The sequence below is a fragment of the Entelurus aequoreus genome, linkage group LG13 (genome assembly GCF_033978785.1).
Source record: "Entelurus aequoreus isolate RoL-2023_Sb linkage group LG13, RoL_Eaeq_v1.1, whole genome shotgun sequence".
Taxonomy (NCBI): Eukaryota; Metazoa; Chordata; class Actinopteri; order Syngnathiformes; family Syngnathidae; genus Entelurus; species Entelurus aequoreus.
The window spans coordinates 31,910,455-31,930,025 of NC_084743.1; the positions used below are offsets into that span (position 1 = coordinate 31,910,455).

At 36.1% G+C, this 19,571-nt stretch overlaps 1 protein-coding gene across 1 annotated transcript in view; it reads left to right on the forward strand.

The window, feature by feature from the left end:
* The window catches only part of tmprss3a (transmembrane serine protease 3a), a 107,996-nt gene that overhangs the window by 82,482 nt on the left and 5,943 nt on the right, over positions 1–19,571 (forward strand). The window contains exons 26-28 of the mRNA XM_062067187.1: positions 1,702–1,870; positions 6,240–6,409; positions 12,381–12,578. Coding sequence (XP_061923171.1) covers positions 1,702–1,870; positions 6,240–6,409; positions 12,381–12,578 — 537 coding nt within the window. The remainder of the gene's footprint in view (positions 1–1,701; positions 1,871–6,239; positions 6,410–12,380; positions 12,579–19,571) is intronic.

Here is a 19,571-nt window from a genome sequence, read left to right on the forward strand (position 1 = left end):
GCCATGTGTGCAAATTAGTTTCACCTGCCTCTGATTGGTGTTCGGGATGCTCACCTGGTCCCGGGCACTAATCAGAGAGCTACTTATTCCCGTTTTTCGCCACACATTTAGTCTGGCTTTCTTATTTGCTTCCATGCAACAAGTTACGTTGATATACCTTTGGATTCCTGAGCTAAGCTTAGACATTTGTTTTCTTGTTGGCTATTCTATTAGCTCCCTGTGCTATCAGCACACTGTACTTCTGTATCTTTGAATGATTTATGGACATTAAATCATTTTCTTACCTGCACACTGCATCCAGAGTTCCGTCTGCATCTTGGGAGAACGATCCACGCATCATCATGTGACCACAGCGTGACAAAAAGGGTGTAATTTTGAAAATTGTAATGATGTTTTGAAGTTTTTCATAATATCTACAAAGTTCAGTGAGCAGGTTGTGTTACGTGTGACCATTTGTGTTGACCTTTATGTTTTTGGGGGTTTTTTTGCACCGTGACTAGGGAGGGTTGTTTGGATTGTGTCATATAAGAAATTGCTGTGCCATCTTTTCTATGTACATTATAGGGTCAACAACCTGATTTACTCACATTGCCCACAAGATGGCAGCAGATTCAGTGACTATCTGGTAATTAAGATTAATTAGAACGCACGGTAAGCGGGCCAAAATAAAGACGCTGATAGTTTGGCCACTCTTCCTTTTACGGTGTCAAATTCTACATGAAACTGTTTTATTATAAAGTAGTTCTGCTACGAGTCTTTTAGCGAAAGTGTAAATCCAAGAGTAATCGATACGCCCTTAAAAATTTATGATTTTGACACAATGTTCGCTCTTCCCCCTCCATACTTTCCAATGCTACAGTGGTTTGACCCTGACATTCTCCTTGGATTTCAGATAAAGATTTGCAACAAAAGTGAGTTAGGTGATTCTTAGAATGGTTTGATTCGACTATCAAGCCCGCAGTCCAATCGTCAGATATTGAACCATTTCAGAAGACTACTGAATGTCTCTATTGTTCTAAAAGACCCATATCTCTTTGTTAACCGTGCCACTTTGGGTCTGTGTGATTACCTATAGTTCACTAGAATCCAGCAAAACCTGTAAGGAAAACCTTTGTTGGAATTACATGAATTTGATCTCCATGGAGTGGGGCGTCAACTGCTTGAGAGAGTATAAAGAGTAGGGGTGTTCCTATGTGATATTGATAGCGGCTTTTGGTCCACGATCGGCAAAAATATCAAAGTATTAGTTTATATCGGTTTCCATCTAAATTATCCGATACTTGTGCAAAGCTGAACAGCCTGTTAACATCTAAATGTCCTACTATAAGTACACAAGGTTGGTCTTTTGTTGTATTTTAGTCAAGTCATTTACTAAAGGTGAACATGGTAGGCTATAGACTACTAGAAGCTAGCTGATACCAAACAGCTAACTGTGACACTGTGCCAGTATCAGTTTTTATGAAGGAGTGTGTGTTCTAAGTCAGATCGTCAGCCTGGTTCACTGCAAAACTGAACTCAGCAATGACACAAGTTCTGTCTGTGCAGGCCGTAAACCAAGTGACAAAGGGTTTTCTGTTAATTTTTTGTAAAGTCATAGTGTTTTATTCATCAGATTTTGCCTGTAACAACTTTGTTTTCACATTAAACAATATATGTGTCTATTCTAGTCTAACATGTCTGCCTCTGCAATTCTTTCCTCAGAGTGTGGCTTCAGACCAAAGTACACCATGACTCGTATTGTTGGAGGGAACATCTCCAGGCCTGGTCAGTTCCCTTGGCAGGTTAGCCTCCATTTCAACAGTGAACACCTCTGTGGTGGCTCCATCGTAACTTCATTCTGGATTGTCACAGCAGCACACTGTTTATTTGGGTGAGTCATACATGCAGCTTTCTCAACCACTCTTTTAATTCACCACACACCGAAAGTGAAAATAAGCTCTTGAAGCAACAATATAACATACATTTATCCAGACAAATGTGAAAAACGTAATCTTGTCTCTCACGTTGGAATGAATCCCTCCCTTTGTTTATGTGTACTTTTATACAAGTTTTGATTGCGCACAAGATTTCAACAGCACAAACCGAGGAACTCAACAACTTTGTGACAAGTGTGCATGGAATTTTTATGGGAGCTGTGAGAGAGACAAAAAGTGGGTGAAAAACATGAAAATAAAAATAAATTAATTGTAGCGTCCCGGAAGAGTTGGTGATGCAGGGAATTCTGGAATTATTGTTCCGTTGTGTTTATGTTGTGTTCCGGTGCAAATATTTTGTTGAACTGTGTTTGTCATTGTTGTTTATTGTGGTTTCATTATATGGCACGGATTTATGACAGTGTTGGCGTTGTTTATACGGCCACCCATAGTGTGACATGTATGGCTGTTGACTAAGTATGCACTTTATTCACTTGTATGGGCGTGTATTCAAAATTAACACAAATGACTATGATCATACAGAGTGACATCTTCAACTTAAAACCGCTATCAACCCGTCCATCGCTACACATTTTCTTATTCCACCTTCTTTTTTGGGATACAAATATCGTCAAATAAACTGGTATAACTTTGACATCTTGGCCACGAGGGAGATTCAGGGAATATACGTCCACCAATTCTGTGCTTTGAGACACAACAAAACTACTATAAATAAACAAATGAGGCATTCTGATTTTTAAATTCCATGTGTCTCGCTACAACAAAAGTAAGACAGAGCTGCCTGTGAGTAATTTTGGGGAGGGTTGGTCACAGCTTTCATGTTAGAGTGTAACAAGACTGGTAGAAGTCGCTAGATTCTTCGCTTTTTAGAAATCCTGGATGAAAACTACTGCTTCTCATCCGACCTGAAGGAGCTCGAGAGGTACTTGAAAGAGGAATGGGCCAAACTGCCCCAAGATAGGTATGCCAGGCTTGTGGCATCAAATTCAAAACAATTTGAGGCTGAAATTGCTGCCAAAGGTGCATCAACCAAGTATTGTGCAAAGGTTGTGAATACTTATAACCTTGTGATTTTTTTATTTTGTTATATTTAATAAATTTGCAATTTAAAAAAATAAATAAATAAAAAATCTGGGAGACAAAAATGTATGTATTACATTTTGTAATAAGGCTGTAACATAACAAAATGTGGAGAAAGTGATGCGCTGTATCACGGAAATTGACATAAATGTGACTGAAATGCTGTCATTGTGAGGAGAAGGAATATTTGTTTGGTAAAATATGTTCAGGGCTGCTCATTCATCCTCGAAACAAACAACCACTCTGTCCTGAACTAAACAATGTCAAGGCGGCCACTTGAAACAGCAACTAAAGCTAGCAAGAACAATCCATACACCCACAACCATTGTTCTGAAAATTACTTTAAAAAAGTAATTAATTATAGTTACTAGCTACTTTACCAAAAAAATATTTCTAACTGAATTACTCTTTAACAAATGTAATTAGTTATTAGTGAAAGTAATGAATACCATACAAAAAAAATAGACAAATACATTTAAATGCGGGGCCTGTTGCCTAGTTACGTGTGACGTCATTGAGGGTTCCAACAGAGCTGTGTTTGTTAGCTTTAGCAGTTAGCAGTGGCAGACTGCAATTTGTCTTCTCTGACGCCAGCTCTTTTGAATCTGTTCACTGGATTGTGTTACCTCTGTTTAATTACGCGATTGACTGTGCTTTGATAGCTGTCATATCTTCTTGTCAACAAACGGTGTATTGTTTGGAAGGCAAGTTTGTCACTTCAATCATTGATTTGTTGTTCATTATTCCCATTGTGTACGTGTGCGTATGTTGTCTGTTGTGTCACAGTGTGATGTTGTCCCTTCCTATATGATATTTGATATATTGATTTTAGTGCGGTGCTGCTTGTTGTTTTCACTAGTAAAATTGCATTGAACTTGCTGCACTTGAAGCTGTCTTGTTGTTGACGTAAAACCACATCAAAACTAGCGTTCCACATTACATCAAGCTATTGCTAAGGCCATTGTAACGGACCCAAAAGTAATTAATTAGATTACTTGTTACTAGTAAAAGTAACGGCGTTAGATATAAAGCAGTTATTGCGAAAACTGCCCACAACACATCTCATCTGCATGTGTTGTTGTGAACAACATCATCAATGTAAGATGAATATACAAACAGCAGTTGGAATTGACAGGCTCTTTTTTTTTCTTTTTTTTTTTTTAAACAGCCATGCACAAGCCGTCTCCAAACTTGTCAAGCTCAGAGCAACAGCACACTTCACCCCTTCACAATAACAGTGCTGTGCACAACATCCAAAATAAAAGTTTCAAAAAGGTGCTTTGCACAAGCATAATGTACCTAACACGTTTATCGATGCATTTACAAAATTTTTATGCTTTGATTTAAAATACTAGTCAACATTGTCCAAGGATGTATTGCACCAATAAATGACACAAATCCCTCATTGACATAATACCACAAAAAAAAACTACAATGGAAAAACTGAATTGTGTTTTTATATATATATATATATATATATATATATATATATATATATATATATATATATATATATATATATATATATATATATATATATATATATATATATATATATATATATATATATATATATATAAAAAATACAATTCAGTTTTTCCATTGTCATTTTTTTTTTGTATTATGTGTTTTTTGTGCCCTAATATTTATATATATATATATACAGTATATATATATATATATATATATATATATATATATATATATATATATATATATATATATATATATATATATATATATATATATGTATGTATATATATATATATGTATGTATATATATATATATATATATATATATATATATATATATATATATATATATATATATATATATATATATATATATATATATATATTAGGGGTGTGGGAAAAAATCGATTCGAATTAGAATCACGATTCTCACGTGCGATTCAGAATCGATTCTCATTTTAAAAAAATCTATTTTTTTATTTATTTTTATTTATTTAAAAAAAAAAAAAAATTTTGTATTTTTTTTTTAAATTAATCAATCCAACAAAACAATACACAGCAATACCGTAACAATGCAATCCAATTCCAAAACCAAACCCGACCCAGCGACACTCAGAACTGCAATAAACAGCGCAATTGAGAGGAGACACAAACACGACACGGAACAAACCAAAAGTAGTGAAACAAAAATGAACATTATCAACAACAGTATCAATATTAGTTACAATTTCAACATAGCAGTGATTAAAAATCCCTCATTGACATTATCATTAGACATTTATAAAAAAAAAAAAAAAGAACAATAGTGTCGCAGAGGCTTACACTTGCATCGCATTTCCCCCCCAACCCCCTCCCCAGCGTTTACCTGTTTCTCACCTTTTTTGTAAGGGGCGCCAGAAGTTGGCAGACCTGTCAGCGATCCTTTTCTGTCTCCCTGTAATGTTTGTCTGATCTTGAATGGGATTGTGCTGAAAATTTAAATTTCCTCTCAGGGATTATTAAAGTATTTCTGATTCTGATTCTGATATTGCTATTTTTATGTATATTTATTTCTTTAGTTAGTATTTCATTAGTTAATATTATTATTATTATTTTAATTGTTGTTGATACTAATTTATAACCGGTTGTTCTTTAGAATTATATTTGAAGTTGAGTTTTGGTGGTACAATAAATACACACATTTTCAAATGAAGGAATAAACGTGTTTTTAACAGGATTTCAATATCAATCAAAAATAATTATGAATATTGTTTTTGTTATATTTCTCCACCTTTACTCCTGGGTATAGATCTTTCTGCTGCTGTATTAATTAATTGGGTTATTGTGTTGATTTTACCAGGTTTGGCGATATGACGTCATAATTCCCTATACAGGCTTAATAATGATCTGTTTGATATTTATCGTGCATCTCTATTTTATTTATTTTAAATATTTCTGTATGCCATCTACAACTGTAAGCTGTTTAGGGTGCGCGTGTCTGGCTGTTGGTGTTTTGGTGCTCTTGCACGGCATACTGTTCCCCTGAACAGGGCCATGTACAGTAGGGTATTGGACGAGATTTTCCCGTCCCCAGCACGAGGACTAAATAGGTCATGGTTGAGTCTTTCACAAAGACAAAGGCACAAAACATACAGCAATGAAAGAGCAGCTAAACTTCAGCAAAAAGATATACTGTAACAAACTCAAAGAAACATCTGATTATTTTATTCTCATTAAACGTTCTTATTTTTGAGATGTCCGTTCTGTTATTAGGTTTACAAACCAGTCCATGTGGAGGGTCCACGTGGGACAGACGGAACAGCCAGTCCACGGTGCCCAGTCTCTTGCAGTGGAGAAGATGATCTTCCACGGCCGTTATCGCCCCAAAGGCCTGGATTACGATATCGCACTCATGAAACTGAGCAAGCCTCTTGATTTTGATGGTAAGGTGTTTTTATAATGGCTCTTTTAGGTTAATAATAATAAGAGTGAATGTGTGTGTGCATAGTTGTTTGTCTGAACTTGTTCTATGGGGCCTTAAGGACAAAAAAAACGTACTAAAAATACAAAAGAATGTGAAGGCCATTTTATTATTTTTCATTTTGTCCACAAACTAAAAGGGTAATACCACCAACTCGGTGCCATTTGTTTGGTACTTACTCGCAAATCTGATAGAGTACATATCAAATTACTCAAATATGTATTTATCCATCTCAGACTTAAATTTTGTACAAGGTTGCTAAGCAGAACTAAAGTCATTTGAATACCAGGACTGAAAGAAACAGGATTGAGCGTTTAGTATAAAATTAGCACAAAAAAAAAATGTTATTAAATCTTTATTTACCCAGGAAAGTCCATCAAGTTTAAGAATACATTTTGCAAGGGAGTCCTGCCTCAAACATTCATACACCAGTGTACTGTAGGTGACACTGGGAACAAGGTGGGTGAGGGTCTTGCCCAACGGCAGTGACTCGGTTGGCAGAAGCTGGATTCGTACTAGAAACCTTCAAGGCTCTACCATCTGAGCCCCGCCACCTATGCAATAAGGCCGCATAACATTTTTTTTTTTTCATTTTATTTTTATTGACATCCAGCATCAGACATTCCTATCCATTACATCATATTCACATACATCTTATATCTGTTGTCTGCCCTAAATGTCCAAATGTTTTTTGTTTATATCCCAACCATACCACCCACCACCCCCCCCCCCCAACCCCCCGAAAAGAAAGTAACAGCAAAAAAAACAACAACAAAGTAATATCTACAAATACAACAATTGAATAAACAAAAAATAAATGATAATACATTAATAATAATCAGAAATAAAATAATTAAAAAATATATAAACAGATACATATATGTATATATACACACACACATACACATGTACATACATACATACCTGTACACATATAGAGAGTAATCCTTTTTTTTTTTGAGTAGTACAATCACTAATTCGTAAAATTAAAGTCAGGTTTATGGGGCGTGACATAATTGACCCAGCTTTCCCAGTATGAAGTAAATTTTTCCAATTTATAATTAATAAAGGCAGTTATCTTCTCCATTTTATATATGTCCATTGTGATTTCCATCCATTGCTTCAAAGTTGGGATATCCATTTCCTAGTAATGGTCTTTTTACAGGCCACCAGTAGGATATTCATTAAGTGTTTATCTTTCTTCAGCCAGTCCTGAGGTACATGTCCAAAAAACAAAGTTTTACTTTCAAGGGGTATTTCACGTTTGAAAATATCCTGTAGAGCTTGGTGTATCTCTTTCCAATAGTCCTTTATGATGGAGCAGTCCCAGAAAACATGGTGGTGGTTTGCATTTGAATTCCCACAATTTCTCCAGCAGGCAGGGGAGTTGTTATCATAGTGAGACTTCTGAGAAGGTGTAATAAAAAATCTGATCAAACTTTTCCAGCCAAACTCCCTCCACTTGGGTGAGCTGGTACAAGTCCATTGGTATTTCCATATTATTGTCCATTCTTCCTCAGATATAGTTATCCCTCCTTCCTTCTCCCATTTTATTTTAATATATGAAGTTGAATATGATTTCATATTCAACAGACCCTTATACAAGCATGAAATACTTCTATCAATAGTTTCTGAATTGTAGGCTTTTGTAAACAATTCAATCAAACATATACTCGTCTTTGTGACACTTTTCACCTTCATATTAACAAAATGTCGCAACTGCAAATATCGATATAAGTCTTGGTTTTCTAATATATATGTCCTTTTAATAGTTTCAAAACTATACATTGTTTCATCTTTCATTACACTACATAAAGCTGTTATACCCTTAGATATCCAGTCCTTAAATCATGAGTCTAATTTATTAGGTGTAAACTCTGTATCATAGGCACACCATTTAGGAACTGCAATATCACTCTCGAGTTTGTATTCCTTTATAATCATTTTCCACACTTTAAGGGTCCATTTCACCCATGGGTTATCCGTGTTATTTATGTGGGTCTGTAAATTGCTATCCGCCAGGATTGCTTGTATGGGGATGGAGGGCATTTCTTCTTCAATAATTTTCCATTGAGCAATGTATGACGGGTTGCACCAGCATATCACTGCTCTCATCTGGGCTGCAAAATAAAAATCTCGGAGGCAAGGTAAACCCCATCCTCCCTTTTGTTTGACCAATTGTAAAGTTTTGAGACGAACTCTTGGCCTTTTACTTTGCCATATATACCTTGATAGCATTTTGTCCCATTCATTGAATTGGTTTTGGTTAATCTCTATTGGCAGGGTTTGAAATAGGTACAGCAATCTTGGCAGTACAATCATTTTGATGGAATCAATTCTAGAGCTAAGGCTAAAAAAAGGAATTAAGTTCCATCTTGCTATGTCATCTTTTATTTTTTTATGTATGGGTAGATAATTGTATTCTGATAATTTTGTTAGATCTTTTGGCAAATTAATGCCCAGGTATTTAAAAGACTCTGTTTGCCATATCAAAGGGTAACTACTTCTGATTTCCCCTGGTGGGTTATAATTATATGAGAGTAGATGGGTTTTACCTATATTGATTTTATATCCTGATAGTTGACCATACAGTTCAAATGATTGCATTAATTTAGGGAGCGAGTATGTTGGGTGTCCGATGTAGACCAAAATGTCATCCGCATAGCAGGCCAATTTATACTCTCTTCCTTTAATCATGATTCCCTTAATATCTTCATTTTGTCTAATAGACTGAGCTAATGGCTCCAGATATAATGCAAAGAGTAATGGTGACCATGCACATCCCTGTCTAGAGTCCCTTTCTAGGGTAAAACTGTTTGATAAATATCCATTGACTTTAATCCTAGCAGTAGGATTGTTATATAGTGCCTGTATAGTTTTAATGATTGTATCCTGAAAGCCGAATTTATGTAGAACTCTGTAAAGAAAATTCCAATTAACCGAATCAAAGGCCTTTTCAGCATCCACACTTATAACAATTGCTTCAATGTTTTTTCTTTGTATATGATCCATAATATGTAGTGTCTTTCTTATATTGTCTTGTGTTTGTCGTTGATGTATAAAACCTGTTTGATCATTATGTATCAATATAGGTAAGAAATTTTCTAATCGTTTGGCCATAATGGAAGTAAATAATTTATAATCTACATTGAGGACCGATATTGGCCTGTAAGATCCACATTCAATTATATCCTTGCCTTCTTTTGGTATAGCTGAGATAATTGCCTCTCTCCAACTAAGTGGCGTTTGTGCCTTTTTTAAGACCCAATTCAATGTGGGGAGTAAAACAGGTATTAATTATTTTTTAAATTCCTTATACCACTCTGCCGTGTAACCGTCTGATCCTGGCGATTTACTTAGTTTAAGCCTATTAATTGCAACTTTTAATTCATTTTCAGTTATTTCTGCAGATATTGTTTGGTTTTGTTTTTCATCTAAAATAGGTAAATCCAGGGAGTTCAGGAAGCTGTCAATTTGGGTTATGCTCCCACTACAGACCTCAGAGTATAAAGTTTTATAAAAATGTTCGAAGGCTTCCTGAATTTCGTTTGGTTTAGTTTTTATCTCTTTTGTTCTTGGATCCCTGATTTTATGAATTGTGTTTTCCGCTATCTTTTTTTTTAGTTTCCAGGCCAATATTTTCATAGACTTAGAGCCACTTTCATAGTGTCTCTGTTTCAAGAACATTAGATTTTTTTTTATTTCTTGTGTGGCCAAACTGTTAATTTAATTCCTAGTATTTCTTATTTCCCTTAATGTATCCTGTGCCAAATCTAGTTTGTGTTTTCTTTCTAATTCTTTTAGTTTTTTTATTAAGTCATTTGATTTTGTATTCTCATTTTTTTTCTTAAAGGAAGATATTGCTATAATTTTCCCTCTTAAAACAGCCTTCAGGGTATCCCATAACATGGGAGGTGAAACCTCTCCTGTGTCATTGAACTCCAAGAAGAGATTAATTTCAGATTTAATTTGTGTTTTAAATGATAGGTCATTCAGCAGACTTGAGTTTAGTTTCCATGTATTCTTTTTTTCCCCTCAGATTAAAGTCAATAGATAGGTATATAGGTGCATGGTCACTTAAATTTATCGTCCCAATTTCACAGGTACATATTTTATCTTTATCCTTTCCAAATGTTAGAAAATAATCTATTCTTGTATAAAGACAGTGTGGCGCAGAGAAATAAGTATAATCCCTTCTGTCTGGGAAAAAGTCTCGCCATATGTCAATTAAGCCTACTTCCTCAAAAAGTGTGTTTACTTTCTTATAAAGGGGTTTAACGTTATGTATTTTTGTATTAGATGAGTCCAATTTTGGCTGTAGATATATATTTAAATCCCCACCACAAATCAAAAAACCTTCGGTTTCCGTTACCATAATATTGGTGATTTTTTGGAAGAAATTAATATCACTCCCAGGGGGTGCATAGACATTCAGTAAGGTGATTGGGTTCCCATCTATCTTTCCCTTTACTAAAATAAATCTACCCTCCTTATCACCAAATTCCAGTACTTTTTCAAAATTTAGCTTTTTTGAGATGAGAATTGCAACTCCTCTCCTATGTCCTAATTTATATGACGAAAAAAACAAATGAGTGAAGCCCATTCTCTTTAGTTTTACATGCTCCTTGTCAGTTAAATGGGTCTCCTGTAAATATACTATGTGGGCTTGTTCTATCCTCACCTTTGATAATATTTTATTGCGTTTAATTGGGTTCAATAGCCCATTAACATTAAACGATACACATTTTACTTTGTCACTAACCATATGTATTTACTTGTAAGTATACCAATAAAATATTCAAAATAAAACCTAGCAAGTCTACTCCCATAACGAAAAAATTTAAATAGCAAATAAAACAAAGCAAAATAACTAAAAAAATTTAAAAAAGAACAGAAGAAAAAAGAAAAGTGTAGTTCCAAGGCAGGGGTCTCTAATAGATGACCCTGCAGCTAGATAAAACGTCTAGCTGTGGGGGAAATCCTCTCTCAACTATGGGCTGAGGGCCCCCATCATGGCACTTGGTAGAAAGAGAAAAAAAATCTGTGTTCATTACATAGATACATCCCTCATTTGTATTTTTTCTCATCTCGCTGGGGTTATTATTATATAAACGCAAATGTCATAGAATGAATTTAAAGTCACCTGTTTTGGTTCTGTTCATCTTACCAACACTTTAAGAAGTCAGTCAAAATTAACAGGTCCTCCGGAGAAGGCGATGATTATCTTCCGAAGGCTTGCAGTCTCTCCTTGATGCTTTTCTCTGGCTCCTCACCTGTCCCCTCCCGGCTCCTTCCTCCCATGATCTCCCAGGCGGAGCGGGACAGCTGATCCAGCAGGCTTTCCCTCGGCGTAATCACGCTGACTGGCAGTCCTCTGTCCTTCATGTCTTTTGTCGCCTCCTTTGCTGTCCGGTACAGCTGCGTGCCGTCCTCATAAAACACTCGTAATTTGGCCGGGAACGGAGTCTGGAAGCGGATATTTCTTTGCTTTAACACTCGCTTGGCTTCAGCATATTCTTTCCTCTTTTGCAGGACTGCTGGGGGGTAATCCTGGTCAAAGTATATTTGTCTCCCGTTCAGAAAAATCTTCTTCTTTCCCCAGGCTTTACGCATGACATCTTCTTTCATCTTGTAGCGGAGGAATTTGACTATTATTGACCGCGGCTTGTCTTCTCTGTCTCCGGCGGGTCTTGGCGCGAACGCGCGGTGCGCCCCTTCGATGTCGAGTTGCGTAGTTGCGGGGATCTCCAACATGTCCCGCAGCAGTTTTTCCACAAACTCTGGCATGGACGGTTCCTCGGCTCCTTCGGGAACATTGTATATCCTCAAGTTCTCGCGTCGGGATCTCCCTTCATAGTCGATTAGTTTGTTTTCTTGCTGATTAATGACTTTTATCGGGTTGTTCAACACATACTCCACGTTTTGAATCCGGTCCTCCACCTTCTCAATTCGCTCCTCTGTGTCTGTTATTTGTTGTTTAATGTTTGTGAGCTCGGATTTAATATCGCTCAGCTGTTCTTTTATGTCCTTTCGGAAGTCCCGAATCTCCTCCAGAACATGGACTAACCCTTCGGCGTCCGCCTCCTTTGAGCGAGGGTTAGCATTAGCACCGCCATCTTGTAGCTTTACAGGTGAGCTGTTCGCGGACACAGAGCTTTCCTCATTTACAGGCTCTGCACCGATATTTGCTCGATTTCCTCTAGTTTTCCCCATTCTTGCCCCTTTTGTTTATTCAGAGATTATCTGAAACTTTGGCATTTTACGGTCTAACGGGGCGAAATAACTTCTCACGAGGGAGCTGTTACTCTAAGCTGACATTCAGCTTGGTGAACGCATAACATTTATACTAATAGCAGGTTGACAGTGAGCACATTACAGTGATTCAACAAAAACAATGTGTTTTAAAAATAAACATCAAAAAATAATTTGGCTAACAAGACTGTTAAGATTTTCACCCCCGCCCTCCTTCCCTCCGTCCCTCCCTCCCTGGGCATAAATGAAATACATAAAAATACACAAGTAATGTGTTAGGGTAACATGACCAAGTGAAAACCCAGGGATGTCACTGAAGTATGAATTGTATTGTTATTTATTTATTTAAAGAAGATGGAGTAACACAAATATGTACAAATATAAAATTATTGAAAGATTTTAATGTTGCTGGTTTTTTTAACCTTTTAATTATTTTTTTCTTTCATAGTTTCATGTCATTTTAGAAATCACATAGCAGCACTGCTATTTTTCCAGTGTTCAAGGTAAAATAACTGTTTTAATTTGTACTCAAAGCATTTATTAAATATGTAATCAGTTCAATGTGCAGGACATTTTGCTTAATAAAAAAAAAATTTAACAGTTAATTTTATTGCACATTTCAAAATTGAATTTCCTGGGGAAGCAAATGTTACCGATTTGAGGGAATTTTATTATCACTTAGTAGTAGTTTCAACATTTCAACTGTGAGGCTTTTTTGGTAATTTGTCAATTTTTGTTGTTGTTTTTCTATTTGTTGTACTTCTTGGCTTCGGGCCCCTTAAAACAAGCTGCAGACCGTTAAAAACAGGTGTTAGGCCTAAAAGGCTCCCGTACTACACTTTGGACACCCTGGGTGTCTCATAAATACCCTTTACATTTCAGCAACTGGTGTTCTACAGTACACTTTCTGTATACCATAGAAATGAAACTTGGATGTCCACTTGTGGTCAGAAGTTTACGTACACTCAACATGGCCTCCAATCACTAATTTAGGGCCCTTAATAAATGTATTATTTAAACCGTTTTTTATCCACGGTGTAATGATTATGTGCTAAATTTATACTACTATCCTAAAGGCTTCTTTATTTTCTTCTGACCAATTTTTCACCCCCATTCTTCCCAAACCTTTGCATTCAGAAAAGGTACCTTTGACAAAACATGCAATCTCATTCTGTGAAATAGGGAATTGCTTTTCTAATAAATCTGCACCATGTCGTTACTGAGCCCCAAAGTTACAAAGTAAGACTAATTACCTTCTCACACAGTTTCAGCTGAGTGTGCTTTACAATAACATAAAGTGGAATATATTTGAGTAAATTGGTCTAAACTGAAAACAATTATTAATGATTTTCTTTTCAATTTTCAAGCAACACTAAAGATGCTTCAAAGGTTTAAGAGAACACTTTAAATGGAAACTGCACTTTTTTGGGAATTTTGCCTATCATTCACAATCATTATGAAAGACATGACTAAGGATGGATTTTTTTTAGTGCATTCTAACTCTAAATAAACTTAAATACACGCAGAGCCAATGGGAGGTCCTCTATTCTGCCCTTAAAATTCAATAAAAAAACATCCAACAATACTCCATTTACATTTCATGACTTTAAATATTAACCAAGTATTAGTGATATTGTTATTATAAGCGCGAACGCAGACGATCTATTTATAACAGCACCGTGATCACTAGCTTGCGTGCCAATGTTGACAGGATCGAGAGATCAGCTACTTCCTCGTTTCCTTGCTCGTCAAACTTAATTCTAGATCACAAATCATGCCTCTCACCTAGATAGTAGAAGGATGAGGACATATTCTGACAAGTTGGTACACTTTGACAGCCAATTTAGACGCAGGAATGGTGAGAACGACACACTCGGTACCAATCCCCTTTTCTTTGCGAGGATTATGAGTCATTCTTCATCTAAATGGGAATATATGCACATCCTACTAGTTGGCATCCTAATGACAGCAGACCTTGTACAGTAGGTGATGTTTTGTTATGTTTGTTGGCTCTCATAAAGTCTGCAGTAATCAGTGATGTAGTGGGGGGAAAAAAGCCAACGTCGTTGAGATGAATGTCTTGCGTAGGATTAAAATGATCAAAATTCGTAAATTTTAAATGTTATTATAAATGTGCTAGTTACTACATTACATATATGCTTATAGCATGTATATAAAATATAATTGGAGGTGGTTGGATGTTTTTTTATGGGCTTTATAGGCATTCTGAACAAGGTTTTCGATTCCCATCCCTACTCCATCCCATCCTTGTCTTCGAGACAACAATTTCCGTTTTATCGAATTAATTCAGTCGTAAAAAATTGCCATCCAGTTGTTGATTGCTGGGGTTTCGTTAGTTGTTTCCTCAGTTCATAAACTGATGAAGCCTGCTCGGGTGAGAGGGAAACATCCTCTAGGACAAACTGAACTGAACACTCACTATCGATTTAATGCTCTGAGAATCAATGTAGGGGTGTGACGAGAAGTATATGAAGTAAATGAAATCAATTTCTAGGTGTAATAATCGATGATGAAATGAACTGGAAATCTCATATAAAAGTATACATAAGGTGGCAAGAAATACATCAATAATGAATAAAGCTAAATATGCATTGGACCAAAAATCTCTTCATATTCTTTACTGCCTGCCATATCTTCAAGTTTCAAGTTTCAAGTTTATTATTCTTCGGTCAATCGTCAACAAAATAAACAAACAGTTGTACATTCTTAAATTGAAAATGAAAATGTTGCAGACCGAAAGGGTTTAGGCTGAAGTTGAACACTTATTGCGCCTAACCCTATAAACAATGTCAAGTACAAAATAAACTTCCGAAAATTATTGAATGTCCATTGTACAACATATTATAAATACACATTATACATAACATAAACACAGTTCAATTATATACACAGTAAAGGCATGTGAAATATCCTTGTAGACATGTTAAACCTTTGTACCAATTTATATACTATATACAAACAATTGTACTTCCATTATTATTTATAACCCACATTTAGTATTTGAATTAACATTGATCATAGTATTAACTACTGTGTTGATTCTAGAGTGATATATTTTTTCAAGACATTGGTCTTAAAGTGTTTTTTAAATGTGTGAATAGAACTGGAACATTTTAAGGAATAATCCAAGCTGTTCCACAGTTGAACCCCCCTGACAGAAACACATCTACTTTTTAAGCTTGTTCTTATCTTAGCTTTCTGGAAGACAGCTGAACCTCTGAGGTCATAGGGATTCTCTCTGGGTTTAAACCTCTCCTGTAGACACCCAGGCAGCATGTGGTTATGAGCTTTGTACGTCACAATAGCAGTGTTGAGGTCAACAAGATCGTGCAGTTTTAATGTTTTTAATTTAATAAACAGAGCATTGGTATGGTCATGATAATCTGTATAATTTACAATTCTAATCGCTTTCTTTTGAAGTAAGTATATAGATTTAATGTTTGTTTTGTAATTGTTACCCCAGATTTCGACACAATAATTAAGATAAGGGAGTACAAAAGAATTATATAACATGATAAGAGCCTTTTGATTTACGGAGTTTTTTATTTTATGTAACATAGCAATATTTTTTGCCATCTTTGTCTTAAGTATATTTATGTGCAGTTTCCAATTTAATTTATCATCTATATGGATTCCCCAAAATTTTGTTGAATACACCCTTTCTATCTCCATATCATCAATTCTTATATGACACTGTTTGTTATTTTTCCTATTTCCAAAAATTATATATTTTGTTTTATTTAGGTTGATTGATAGTTTATTGGCATCAAACCATTGCTTTAGTATGTGGAGTTCACTCTCTACAGTCCCTAAGAGATGGCCAAGGTCTTGCCCAGAACAGTACAGACTTGTATCATCAGCAAAGAGAATACAGTTGAGTTTTTTAAAGATTTTACAGATATCATTAATGTACAATAAAAACAATTTTGGTCCCAATACAGAACCTTGGGGTACTCCATGTGTTATAATCTTTTTATCTGAATCTACATTATTCATATGCACGTACTGTTCTCTGCCACCAAGATAACTTTTCAACCAATCATGAGCAAGACCTCTAAAACCATACCTCTGCATTTTGTTTAAAAGCAATGTATGATCGATGGTGTCAAAGGCCTTGCTCAGGTCAATAAAAACGCCAACAACAAACTCCCTCTTATCAATTGCAGTGGTTACCTCCTCAACTAGTTCCATCACTGCCATGGAAGAGGACCTGTTTGGTCGAAAGCCGTATTGGTGTTCACTTAGCAAGTGTTGCTTGTCAATAAAACTGTCTAATCTTGACACAAATAATTTTTCAAGGATTTTTGAAAATTGTGAGAGTATAGAAATAGGCCTATAGTTGGTGAACTGATGCTTATCTCCACTTTTGAAGATGGGAATAACTTTTGCCGTTTTCATTTTCTTTGGGAAAACACCTTTTATAAAATAAATATTACATACATAAGTGAAGGGAACAGCTATAAAATCAACAATTTCCCTGATCAGAGAAAAGTCCAAGTCACAGCAGTCTGTTGACTTCTTGTTTTCTTGAGAATTTACAATTTCTGTGATTTCACTTTCATGGACGGGGGAAATAAAAAACGATTCTAAGTTGCTTTGAATGGTATGTTCATTAAATTTGACACTGTTTTCGGGTTGTACAATTTCATTTGCTAAATTAGGTCCAACATTCACAAAGAAGGTGTTAAAATCTGAGTCATAGTGCAGAAATATGGGGAAATAACTACAAAAGTATGCTTCAGTCACTAACCGTGTTACAAAATAGGTCAAATAGAATAATACATAATAGAGAATATTCTAACCCTTTCTTTATTGAATCAAAAATATTGAAATTCAACGACTTGGTGCATTTGCAAACAGCTAAAATTATGCACAAAGCAAACTATAACCTGCTACCCAAGAAAGTACAATAATTTTTCTCCACAAAAGAGAACCTTAGGGAAAAATTTAACTTAAAATATTTGTATGCACATACAACACTTAAAACCTTTAGTATATCAGTATGTGCAATTAAATAAAGGAATGGATTAAACAAATAAATCAAACAGTGTACTAATATGATCCAATTTAAGAAACTGTTTAAACTCAGTGTGAAAATACCTGGAAGAATAACCCTGATAAACATTTTGAACTTATTGATAATCGTATTCATTCTATTTCACTATATGAAATACAACTTACTGCACTGTTTATTATTATTATAATTTTTTTTAAAGTGTTGGCAATTGCTATCTAATAGAAAAGGGGTGGAACTAAATAATCTCTGCTTCTTCCTACTCCTTTTCAAACATGTTGAAAAGAGAAACTGGTATCATGTTTTATTTATATGCATGTTTGAAATAAACTCAAACCATAACAAACACATCTGTCTGGCCATGAACGAGGGATTGGAACCGCACATTAGGTGTAAGAGGTAGGAAACACGCAAACACAACTGGCAAACAAAACTAGCCTCGGCTCTCCCAGTGGGCACACATGCGGCCACTCCCTCTTTATTTAGGTTCTACACCCTGTGTATGTTCAAGCAGGTTAAACCGTCAATCATGGATGGCAGGACACAACAGGAGAACTCTCGGAACACACTGGATTGCAAACTGCAGCAGGCTAGAGAGAAGACAACACAGCTGAATCATTGAAACACCTGAGGGCTACTATATCAGATGCAAAAGACCTCGTGAACACCTCAAAACACATTCAATTATATTTACTTTGTTTTAACTTTTATAATTTTGTACATGTGTAGGTCATGCATGCAAAGTTATAACATATTTCAAAGTGAACCTGCGTTGTTTTGTGACCCGGGCAAATAAAAAAAAAGTTTAAAATAAGGTTAAAATCTCTTTTCATCCTAATCTAATGAACCTTATATTGTCCCATCGTCTTGTCTGATGAGTATATAGTCACACCCCCACTGAGAATACAATAGGATAGGACTTTATTGTCATTGCACAAGTACAACGAAATTATGTTTTCAGCACAAACCCGTTCAAGATTAGACAAACAAACAGTGTACAGGGTTGCAGAACAGGAACGCTGATGGGTCGCCAAAGGCGCCCCGTAAAAGATAAGAAAAAGGTAAAACGCTGGGGAAGAAGATGAGTAAAAAAATACAATCTAGACTGGGCTCCTAAGGGGGCCTAGTCTGGAGTGGGAAAAAAACCTCCATGCAATGCACACATAAACACGTTACATTTAATCACGACAAACTCGCAACATAGGGGCGGGGAGTTGGGGCCCAGGAGGGCGACCGCTGCTATGAAGCGCTGCCATCCGACCATCACCCCGAGGGGAAACAAGCGGTGGTGAAGGCGTGGGGGGGCGGAGGGGTGCGTGTGTGCCCAATTGTCTTGGGTGTGATGATATAATGTTTATAGACTGAGGCCGATTTGCAAAGTAAGAGGAGTGAGGTCAAAATCGTCCATCGTTGAGGTGTCCTCAGGGGTGTTTTCAGAACAGCCTGTTCCTGTTGTTCACAGCGTCAAGGCCATTCGAGGGAGTCAAATCGTAGATTAGGATGTTTGTTTTCCGCGAGCAGACAATACAATGACTTGCCTGTTCTATTTGTCAATGCTGGCTGCTCTCAAATTCAATTCAATGTTCCTTTTTAGCAAGCTTCTCCATGATGTGATCCATCTTGCGATTCAGTTCAGAAATCGCCACAATCTGTGTTCCCACAGCCCGGCCCAAACCTTCCATTGCGACGAACAGCCTTTGGGCTCCTTGAGTGGCTGCCATCGTCTCACGAATTTGACGATACACCAGAGCAATGCCCAGCCCAATCAGCAGGTGCCCCGCGATCACGGTTCCAAATAGGTAGATGTCTTTCACGTCCTCGATGGAAAGGACTGAGA